This window comes from Limanda limanda, chromosome 5 (assembly GCF_963576545.1).
Source record: "Limanda limanda chromosome 5, fLimLim1.1, whole genome shotgun sequence".
NCBI classification, from domain to species: domain Eukaryota; kingdom Metazoa; phylum Chordata; class Actinopteri; order Pleuronectiformes; family Pleuronectidae; genus Limanda; species Limanda limanda.
In genome coordinates, this window is record NC_083640.1 from 14283421 (window position 1) to 14295443 (window position 12023).

At 38.3% G+C, this 12023-nt stretch overlaps 1 protein-coding gene across 1 annotated transcript; it reads right to left on the minus strand.

Moving 5' to 3' along the window:
- Positions 1 to 5025: 5025 nt before the first annotated feature.
- Positions 5026 to 11745, minus strand: slc6a4b (solute carrier family 6 member 4b). Its single transcript, XM_061071838.1, has 13 exons — positions 11517 to 11745; positions 10372 to 10506; positions 10026 to 10245; positions 9738 to 9876; positions 9512 to 9646; positions 8237 to 8340; positions 7041 to 7168; positions 6846 to 6958; positions 6373 to 6504; positions 6077 to 6176; positions 5882 to 5982; positions 5210 to 5377; positions 5026 to 5106 (listed from the first exon to the last, which is right to left on the minus strand). The coding sequence occupies exons 1-13, from the start codon at positions 11743 to 11745 to the stop codon at positions 5026 to 5028; spliced, it is 1785 nt and encodes a 594-aa protein (XP_060927821.1).
- Positions 11746 to 12023: the final 278 nt, after the last annotated feature.

Consider the following 12023-nt stretch of genomic DNA (forward strand, 5'->3'; position numbering starts at 1 on the left):
TTCTTGTAACATTTTTTAAGAATAAATACAAACATTTGGCAATTCTATCATACTCTATGAATTTCGAGTTGTGTTGTTTATTTTTGTAGCTGCCCTTGAAGAAGCACAAATAACTCAACCAGAAGCGACTCTTTCGATTTTGAATCAATCTGAGGGAATTATTCTTAAATCTGGGTCTGTAAAACCATAATGTAACCATTTGCAGGGCAGGGGCCCCAGGAGAAATCTGATTGGCCCCCTGAAGTGCCCCTGTGTCCTTTTACTGACAACAAATATTACCATTTGTTAAGAATCTAATCTTTTTTTAAGTACACATTGTGCTTGACCAAGGAAACATTTTCAATATATATTCAATTATGTGTTGCTTTTCTCAAAATTATAGAGCTCTAAGTAAACAAAGAATTACTTAGATGTGCACCTTACTGAATCAAATATTGTGTATAAATGTTGGACATAAGATCTGCGTCTTTGTGTAAATTGTGGCCACTTCTTTGCCCCTGATTCAGAAAGAATCTAGATCCACCCTTTAAGTGTGCACAAAATGTGCTGCCTCTGGCCATGTGAATATTTATAATTTTTCCAATGTAATAGTAACTGAATTTCTGTAGAGAAATAGCATTGTATTGTATCCTAGCTCTATGATATAAGAACGTGCTTGTGGTCACACAAGCTAGTGTTTGCTCTTATTTGCTGGTTGTATGAAATGTATATAATAATACAAATGCCAATTTTAATATATGTAACATTTTGGTTGACAAATGAATAATTTACTAAATAAAATTATATAAATTTTGTATTCTCCTGTGAGACCAAAGTGACAACTGCAAAATAGTTATTTTGAAAGAAAAGTTAAAAAATACAAAGATTTTCATGTTAGAATCATGAAGGAGAAGGAAATAAAAATGTCTTCATTTATAAATTAACTTGTACAGCTCGACAGATTATCACAACTGTTGCTGAATACCAGTTGTAGTTGTAGAACTTGTTGAATCTTTCTGCAGCTGTGACAGCTGCACGACACTGAAAGCTTTAGGTGTTCATAAGTAGTTTGACTGTGGAAGTACAAACGCTGTAAAAATCGTTTACTGGAAACCATCAAGCAAGTGTGAGGCCTCCATCACATTTCTCATTTCTGAAATGTCAAACAGCAATGAAGAGTTTAGATAAAGGTCAAGCTCCTTGGGGTTATATCCTTATATAAATCCTCTGCATGACTGATGTGTATGGCCTTTACCTTCAGCCTCTATAGAAATTAAGTATGCCCACCATTACAAACACTTAAAGCTCTTAATTATATGCCAGAGAAGCTTAATGAGCGTCAGGAAATGTCACTCACGGAGACCTGAACTGGAGGCTTCCTGGATAAATTCATCTCAACAGCAGTTCATTTTCGCAGGAACTCTGACATCTTGTTTTAATAGGACAACTGAAAATCAGTTAAAATAATATTTATATGTTATGTGTGCATGATTCTGTGAACATTGTCATGGTAACAAACATGAGGAAACATTACATAATTACTCGATTTTTTATGACATAACTTCAGGTCACGTAAATCATTGTGCGTTTTTTCATATAGGCCTATGTACAGAATATACTGAACCCCCTGAATTGTTAACAGTGGCTATAATAATAGTAATAATTACAAATAATAGTATTTATTCATATAACAACTTTAAAAACAGGGTTTCCAAAGTGCTGAATAACAAGGAAGATAGGAGACACACACAAGATCATTTGCACAACTAAAAAAATAAAAAAGATAAAAGCAATAAGAAGACAGCATCATGTAAAAACTGTGAACACGAACCAAATACAAAGACAACATTACTTAAAGTCAAGTCTGTAAAAATCGGTTTTAATAAATCTTTTAAAAGAAGTCACAGGGTCACATGGGTTTAATATCTGTGTCGGGTAGTTTGAGGCCAGACCTTCAAACATGATCAACTTGTTTTTGTTATAATCTAGTTATTTGTTTTGTTTTTGTTTGTAATGAGAAGATGGATAATAATGTTATAATGTTAAATAGGAAAGTATATGAAGGATGGTGTTGTGATTGAATTCTGCTGAAGAAGGATAAAATGTGGGTTTACTCGATAGATAGACTTTATATAGTATCTCTTTTTAATATTCTGCCTTGTGTTTCTTTGGCCTATATATATTTTCTTAATGCCTGTTTTACGTTAATATTATATACTGTATAATGTGCACATCTTCAGATATTTGTCGGATGATTGGCATAAATGTGTTTGGTTTTTTGTCTTTAGTGTGTCTTCAGATCAGGGAGACACCACACCATGTGAAGCCTGAATCATGTGTAAAAGTCAGTACGACACATGAAACACTTGTTGGAAGACAAAAAGTCAGAGATTAACAACCTGTGGATTCATATTGAGTGAATATTAAACCAATTATTGTTCCAAAGTCAAATGTTGCCCTCAAGTCTCAAATGTATAGCAGCATGTGGATTTTCTGTATATTCCAAATGGACTCTTGGGTCCTAATTGATAGCTGATAATAAAAGCGTTTTCCTGTATGGAGAGCTGCTCCTGTCAGGTAGACGAGACATCCTCCATTTATCAGCATCTCTTTTATGTGTCTCCTGTGTTTGCCTGTTCTCTACTTCAATAGCAGTCACTGACACAAAAGAGCTTTGATGTGCGCGTCTATCAACCAGCAGCTCAGCGGGGAATCATATGCTCCAAACCGCCGTCTGCTCCACTCCCGCATACGTTCATCATACCTGTCGTCCTTGAAGTGGTCGGCCTTAACCAGGAATAACACACACACACAAACAGACAGTTGAATAAGTAAAGATCTGAGGGGCGCTCTGAGCATTTGAAGGTAGATGCTGCTCTCTCCCCCTTGGATGTTGATGGATTCTGGATATTGCAAATTAGCTTGTTAATTAGAAAATCTAATGGAGGTGAGCAGCAGCAACCAAAGACCTTTACAAAGACATGACAACCACTGTATGGAGATTTATAACAACACGTCTCATATCTGGTTTCCTGCTTTTTTCTGTTTACAGACAGTGGAATTCAATTGCTTTTAAAATGGATATTTTTGTGTGTTTGTTTATACTCGTGTTTAAACTTTGGAATTGGAAAGAAGCAAATATGAAATTGGCAATTTATACTGTAATTCATTTATACACATCTCACCACAGACACCATGTTGAAAAGGATAGACTGCACACTCACCACATTATTCTCTGAATATAAACAAAGTGTAAAACTCTATTTACCTCCGCCAAGGACGTTATGGTTTCACCCCTGTTCAATTGTTTGTTGGTTTGTGAGCAAAATTACACACAAACTACTGGACGGTTGCAATGTCAAAGGAAAACTCATACAATTTTGGTGTGGATCTAGATTTTTTTTTCAATTTGTTTAGCATTGTGAGATAAGGCGTTATTCAACATTTTCCTTGATTTCACAGAGAATAATTCAAGGATCCCGAGGAAGACAATATTTAGATGCAGATCCAAATAAATTTCCGGATCTAGTCGATTCAAATTGACAATGTATTTTCATAAGGGGACCTGTAGAGCCTTGGCGGAAGTATACACTCTAGCGAGTGCCATTCTAGTTTAAATTAAGTTAACATAGGTGAATAAGATCAAAGTGAACTGTATATCTGCAAAAACCTTTGATCAGTCTTCAGTTAGAGAGTGAGAACATTGTGTGGAGAGGCACAGTATCAATAAATATCAATACAACCTTCACAAGTTTCATACGTACAGTGTGATATTTAGGCAAGTTGAGGCAAAAACAGTCTCTCTGGAGTGAAATGAAGCATCAGATGAAGAACAATTGAAATTTTAAAATGATGGTAACACACAACAGTTGCACTTATTTAAAATGACTATGACATGTGAGTGCATTCATCTACTTTCTGTTTTTATACATTTTTGGGGGCTTTTATAATATTTTTATCTAGCGCTGACGGAGAGCAAGCTGTGAAGGGGGCAGACAGGAAGTGGGGGAAGACATGCAGCACAGGACTGCGGGCCGGAATCGAACCCGGCCCACTACGAGTGAGGCCTAGCCTCGGTGGTGCAGCAGCTCTACCAAATGAGCTTTACACAACGCCATTTATCTATTTTCTAAATGTAAAATAATATGCTATCATTAGAATAAGAAGATTGATTGGGTCTTTGTCTGAGTGTCTCACTTATATCCATTACAAACACTTGTAGGGAAAGACAGTACATTTTAGCAGATATATCCAGAAGCCGGATGCAAATGCAAGCACAGTGTTACAGATCTACTGTATAGATATAAAATACAGCATTGACAAAAAATATTTAATAAAGAGGCAACTTTAATTTACTGATAACCTGGTTTGGATTTGGTCCCATTTATTATCTGTCCCCAGGGGCTGAGCAAAAGAAAAAAAACATTAACTGACATGTCGTAGAATATGTGATGATCCATGTGGAAAAACCACCCACTGAGGAATACATTTAATTACATGTCATTACATGCAAAACACTTCTCCCGTGATACGTTTAGTGGCTGCGTTAGCAACACTGTTACTGCACAGAGCAGATCTCATTAATCTTTCACAATGTACAGAAATGACCAAGCTTAAGAGAAACGGCTCCATGCAATAGAAACGATGTGCTGAGTGTCACTAACGTACAGAAATACATTTTTATTTTCCTTGGCATCATATTCATGTGAGATACAGCAGATCAAGGGAAGAGTTAACCCACTCAACCATTTGCCATTGACTCCTACAACCACGAGAATGCAACACTTTGAAAATGGCAGCATGTGAAAGCTGTAAACTACCGTGGTGACAGACTGTAGGTTAATCTGAGTCACACAGATATGAACATCCCACCTCCTCGTATTAGTCTTTACAAATTTAGCAGCATTTGCCATTTTACAGAGTGAACATTGATATCGTAAGCAGGTAACAGTCATGATGTCCGCCCGTGTACAGGCTTGTTATTCAAAACTATGGTGTGAACAGGTGTGTGTGTGTTTTACGTGGGTTTGAGGTGTTTCTTTCTTCCTATGGCACAGAGGCCATGTTGAGGCTGTCAGCGTGGATGTCTGGAATGGTCCTCTCCGGTCTCAGACACACCGCCAACCTCTGTGGAGGACAGCGCCATCAAAGGAGGACAAGGTTAAAGGTTAATTTAACAGAAAATGTTTCAGGAGGTTCACTGTGTCCTCCCTCTATTCAGTCTGCTGACCTGTTTGAGGGATCCAGGGGTCCACACCAGCTTGTAGACCATGTAGATGGGGATCCACATGAAGGACGAGAAGCCAATGAGGTATCCCACTATGATGCTCCAGTCCGGGTACTTGTAATCAAACAGTGTGAGCGGCGGCGCCTTCAGCAGGGAGCTCACTATAATGTACTGGGAACAGTTGGGACACGTGACATTTTGAATATGTGCTAATGTAGCTTTTACACTAGGGCATCATAAATAATATCAGGGACCGGGAATATATCTGTCACACTTGCATATATTAACAAAGAAATAGAATATTGCAAAATGTCAACAGAAACACAACCTGGGAGCTGGATGCAAATAAGAACCAGGTATATGAGACTGTATGTAAAGATGGGAAATTGACATTTGTCCAAGAGTTTTGTAAAATACATTCTGAAGGAAAATGAAAAATTATGTTTTGAGGAGGACATTTCTCATCGAGAAGAAGCTGTGAGCTGTCTGCACCGTCACTGGTCCAGAGCTTCCTCTCGTGTCTTGGTTTATCTCTGGATGATTTTAACAAATAATAGATTTAATGGGGAAAAGTTGATATATATTATATACAATATATGAATATATTACCATTGTAGACATTAATATCCAGTGTGTATTGTCTCTTAATGTAGCTCAGACCATTTCACCTCTTACCGCCAGAAATGCAGGACTGATGGCGACCCAGCACACCTTCCAGAATAAACCCGGAGCTTTGCCCAACATGGCCTCAACATCCCTGCTGAATCTCTGGATGCCTGAAACCAGCACGAGTAAACATCAGTCACCAACTGCATTAATGTTTTGAATCAGCAGTATATTTGACTCATTCAATAATAATCTCTTGTTTACCATAGAACCAGGACACTGCAATGACCTCAAGGAAAACCACAGCAATAATAGAGCATCCGACTCCAAACTCCTCCAGCAGCTTCACCACATACGCACCACCCTGTCAATAACGTGTCGTTTTTGTCAAGGTGAGCAACACACCGCAGATATCAGTTTTTTTATTGACTACACTGTATCACTGTATCCAGATCCACGTAAAAGTTCAGGTAAATGTGCTTGAAAATGAGCTTTTGTAATCCTGAGGGGTTGAATTATGTCCTTGTTGATTAACTTATTTCAAATATGGGAACACTTACATATGTAAGGGTGCTCAGAGAGCCCAAAAAGCAGGCAATGACCAAGCCCAGAACAAAAAGTTCCCGTCTGTTTGAGAAATGATCCGGGTATTCATCCAACACAGCGGTGATGATTGCCTCCAGCCCACCAAACTGGAACATACAGGGACAGTTATTACCTGATGTTACGACATTAGAAAATCAAGGTTGAATTGTTCTGCATGTACGTATATCACAGTTGATTTGGTTATTTTTTGTCAGTATTGTATAAAAATTGATGAAATGTATCTATTTGTATTGTTGAAGATGTGAAAAGCGTTTAATACTGTGTAATGTAATGTGATGTGTGACCTGATATGTATGAAATTGTAATAAATTCAACATATTTATTACAATGTGATCTTACATATTTAATATTTACATATTTATTGATCATTTTCAGTGAGACATAAAGTAACCCTGTGTCCGCCATGTACTCGTTTGACAGTTCGTACAGTGCTATCCAGTCCCAGCGTGATCATCATCACGAAAAAGATGATGGCGAAGAAGGTTGAGCCCATCATGTTTGCGATGGCCTCCGGATACGTGATGAAGAGTAAACTTGGTCCTGGAGAGTATGAAAAGATTGAGGTGAGTATTATTTATTGAGTTTTTTCTGGTCATGATTTGATTTTCTTTCTGTCCCTGACCTTTATCCCTGGCTACATCCTCGACCTCCACCTTCCTCATCTCTGCCATGTAGCCCAGCACTGTGAAGATCACGAACCCGGACACGAAGCTGGTCAAGCAGTTCACCAAACTTGTCACGATGGCATCACTGTTGAGGAGGGAAATAGACCCTGTTAAAGGACATGTACTCCCTGTACTCGTCAGGTTGTTTTCATTTCTTTCAGAGACACTCTTCCAGTGTAGTGTTGTCTGCAGTGAAAACCAGTCAGTAGCCCGCTGACCTCTCCGACCTATGCTTAATGGATTCATTTAGAGACTCTCTTCAGCTTTGTTATCTTTGTGCAAAGACATGAAAACAGTGCTGTTGGCAACCGCAGACAACCTGCAACAACACTAATGAGCTGCCCTCCACTGAAGCCTTTGAGATGTGTGTTTATTCCAGATATAAAACGACCTCACAAATGTTAAAAGTGATGGAGTAATTAGTGTCTCCATTAACTTCAAGAAGGTCGTGCTTCATCGTTCTTGTTTGTCTGTTGGCAGGATTACACAGAAACTTCAGAACCAATTTATGGAAACTTGGTGGAAAGGTGATATTTGGACCAAGGAATAGTCATTTACTTTTGGAGCAGATTCAATAAATTGAATAATTAAAAAAATAGTTTTGAACATATAGGATAGGAGGAATTTTGGGGAATTTTGTCGAGAAATAATGTAAAGATCTTTATGAAAATGATTAGCAGCAGATCCAGATAATGATCCTGATTTTTCGAATCAAAATGTGTATTTCTAGGGTTGTCAGTAGGGTGACCTTTATTCAGCTACTGTAAGCTAACAAATATTAATTGAAAATATACCAGATAATACATTTTTTGCCAGCTTTTAAAATGAGCTGCTAACAGAACATTTTCATGTGTATAAAATATGTATCTGATCCAAATACATTTATGAAAGTTTATTACATGAATAAATAAACATTTGTGTGAAAAATCTTCTTCTCCAGGTGCAAACAACTGGATCTTTTACCTGTTTTTCCAAAAGCACTTCACATTTAGATTATTAACGAAGAAATTTGTAGGTATGTTGCTGATCAAATGTACTGTTCTGATATATTTATTAACCAGCCTCTGCTTATCAAGGACTATTCATGCAACAAACATTGATTTTCACGAGTAAGTGTGTCATCGATCCCTGGACATTGCGTGGCAGTTCTTACCGATAGCAGTTATTAGTGAAAGGGTTGTAGCTGGAGAGAGCCAGCAGGACCCCGAACCCTGGCCCCAGTGAGAAGAATATCTGAGCTGCAGCATCCACCCACACCTGGAGAAGGCAAAAAGACAAAGATCTCAATATCTGGGACCCTAACTGCAACTGAAATTGCTATGCATTTGTCACAGCACAAAAAATATACAGCATTTCTTACACAGATTAGAATCGATGTCTGCCTCTCCTATCTGGGATTTAACATCCTTCTGTGATCCTTTACTTACTTCTCTTATTAGCGCTCGGAGCCTCTTGAGTATAATTTAGCAAACAGAGCTGTGTTGTCTGAGCCATCGCTGCTGCACAGCTGTACGCAGCGAGATCTGAAGAGCAGCACGCACTTGGCATTAAAGAGAAGGGGACAGCGTGGATGTTGGTGAGTGAGACAGAAAGCGAGGCCTTTGTTAATGGGCAGAAAATCTAAACCAATTATGCATCTAATTATGCCGCTCTGTGGCTTATTTATGCATCTCATTTCGACTCATCCATATTCTCATCCGACCCTAGTACTCGCTGTGCTTAGCAAACAAGAGGATGATAAGGGTGTTTCATGGATCTAAAAAAAAAAAAAACTATAAAGGGACAAGTGGGTAGATATAAATAAATGTGTACACTATATTAACTACTGACTCTTGGAAGTTCCAGTTGTGTTGATTCAACAAGTTATTCCTCATCTGGACCAGTAAAGACACACAGGCCCATGCATTTAAGGGATGTTTCATTTGGTCTGACAGATTTCTTCCTCTTTGAAACATATACGCTGTGAAATTAAGCATTTTATTCCATTTAAATTTTGTATTAATCATAAATCTACACTTATGTGAAAACTCTCTAAACGAAATAGATCAGAAAAGAGATATGTTGTCTGTTAATGATATTAATTACTAAGAAGTAGCTGAGAAAATAAAAAGCATAAAAAACATCTCTACATCTGTAATGTGTAACGGGAATGATTTGATCAAATAAAACATATTGAAATAATAATATATAATAACTTTGCTGTGAAATCAACTTGTTCTCTTTACCTGAGGCAAACCAAGCTTGCTCAATTCATCACTTGAATCATTCCATTATTTATTGATATCAATTTAGTAATTTTACCATTAAAGTATTCAATCTATTTCAGTCTACATGTATTTACACATTTATATTGGTCCTGATCATACTTTTCTTGTTAGAAATGATTGAATCGTGTCTTTATCTGATGAACCGACAGTGTACAACTCACACTGGTCTCCAGCAGCTTCCCCCACTGGGGCTTCAGGTAAAACACCACGCCTCTCCAGGCTCCTGGCAGAGTGGCTCCTCGAATCAGGAGGATGAAAAGAACGATGTAGGGTAAAGTGGCGGTCACCCACACTACCTGATGTGGAAGAAAGAGTTAAATCAGGAAGAGACGATAGAAATGAGATCTTACATATCATTGTAGTTTTTTTGTAACTGCTAATTTCCACCTTTCCTGATGTCTTCACGCCCTTCCACAGGCTGAAGTACACGATGGTGAAAATGAGAAAAAGGCAGAGCACCAACTGCCAGCGAACACTCCCAACGTTATCCAGCCCTGACGACTTGTGGATCTCAAGAACGTTCCTCCTGTTGAGATGAATCATAAAACATCAAGGGTTCCGAGGCCAAAATAACATTTATCCTACAAAACCCCCAGTGCACGATAACTGTGTGGAGCGTTACTGTAAAGCTATTTATACATGCGGTCTCTGTTACTCACACTTACATGCACTTACGTGTAAAATTCCTCTGCAGGAGACCTGGAGGAATTCGTCCAGGTGACGTTGTCTATGCCAAAGTAGTTGGTGCAGTCGGGGGTGTTCCACACGTTGTCACAGCTTGTCCAAGGCAATACGCTGTTGAAAGAGGAGTAGAAGTAGAAGAGGGCCCAGGCGATGATGGTGTTGTAGTAGAAGGACACGTACAGAGCGATGATGCAGATGGCATATCCAATACCTGAAAGAGAGCAGAAAGTTGGTGTTAAAAGACTAAATCAAGCCTGTAAGGAGTTGGATTTTAAGCCTCAGATTTGCCAGAGTAGCTGACGTGCATGTTGAGCATCATTGCAGCTCGAGGACTTACCTTTGAAAATAGGACAGATGTGTTTCCATATGGATATGGCTCCGGTTCTGTGGAACTGCCCCAGTGCCAGCTCCATGTAGAAGAGCGGCACACCACCGAAGATGGCCATCAAAATGTAGGGAATGAGGAAAGCACCTGCACAGAAACACATCAGCTCACATGCTATGTCATAAAATGCAAAGATGAGGATTTCACAGAGTTCGAGTCTGATTTAAAGTATAACATTTTAATAAAAATGTTATATAAATATATTGTTCATTGGCCTCATTTTCTTGATTTAATCTTTGTATATAATATTTGGAGGATATTTAAATTCAAATTGGGGCTGTACAAGTCAAAATCTTTATTTTAACAGAACAGAGACATGGTACAATTTATATTTTCTTTAAAAAATTGAAATTAACTCTTCTGCAACACATACTCTATTTTCCTATAAAATGATAAAGTCTGCACAGTTTTTTTTATTCAAAACAGAGACATAGTACAATAAATATTTTCTTTAAAAAACACAAATTGACCCACTTTTATAACACATTATAACACTGTCTGCAAATTTTTTATTCATTTTCTTTTAGTTTTTATCTTCTTTAAATTTCTGCTCATGCTTTTCCGTCCAGTATTCATATGTTTAATTTTCTTTTTCGTCTTTTAAATCTTGTCCTTTGACACCTTTATGTAATTTGAGTGGTCTCCTCTAACAACACGATTTGGCTGCTATGATGCAACCACTCATTTGCTGATGTACAAGTAAAGAACAATGTATTCCAAATAAAATCCATAACGACTGCCAATAAGTAAAGAAATGTAAAGAAATAAAGATATTTATTGTAAATTTCCCCACCATAAAAAACGCACTGTTTTCTAAAGACCATTGCTAAAAAAAAAGAGATCAGATCAAATTAGATGCTATGTCACAGGAAATGTGGGAAAGTGAACTTTTTATTGAAGTCTGATTGTGACGTGAACAGACTCACATTTCAGCACCACGGACAGTTTTTTAAATGATTTATTTTAAATTATTTCGATCATATAGTCTGAGATTTGATCGATTTAAAAACATTATTTTTAAAGCAAATGTCTCCACACAGAAGACTCCTAGCTAAACAAAACGTAACTTTTCAAATACGTCTCTGGACACAACTCACCACCACCGTTTTGATAACATACGTAAGGAAACCTCCAAACATTCCCCAGGTCCACCGCAAAGCCAATGACAGACAAGAGGAAATCCATCTTTTTGCTCCATTTGTCCCTGGAGTCCGTCTGCGTGATGGCCGGCACCGGGACGGCGTTGTTGTTGGGGCTGTAGCCCGGGTTAGGGGAGCCCTGGTGGGTCAGAGTGCCGGCCATGACCGCTGAGTCCTGTCGGGGCATCGGACTGTGAAAAGTCAGGGAGAGGAGCAGCTCCACAGAGGAGGAGGTGGAGGAGGAGGTTGCTCCTGCACAGATGACAGGGAGCAGTGGGAGGAGTTGGGTGATAGTAAAGATAGAGAGAGATGTACCTGTCAGTGGCGACACATCACAGCTTCACAGCTTTAACCAACTAAAGCTTTCAACACTGAGCTCCGGATGATCGAGAGGCTCCAAATCGATTGTGTAACTGCTGATCAATAACATGTCTCTCTCTTCATAGTGCACTTGCAGTTTTTACA

Bases quoted from the DNA above. Each gene is read 5' to 3' on its own strand.
- slc6a4b (XM_061071838.1), bottom strand. From the start codon at position 11,745: ATGCCCCGACAGGACTCAGCGGTCATGGCCGGCACTCTGACCCACCAG. The intron at 6,177-6,372 runs GTAAGTGTTCCC...CGTTATTGACAG, and splicing joins CTCTGAGCACCCTTACATAT to GGTGGTGCGTATGTGGTGAA. The intron at 5,378-5,881 runs GTAAGAGGTGAA...AACTGTTCCCAG, and splicing joins TCAGTCCTGCATTTCTGGCG to TACATTATAGTGAGCTCCCT.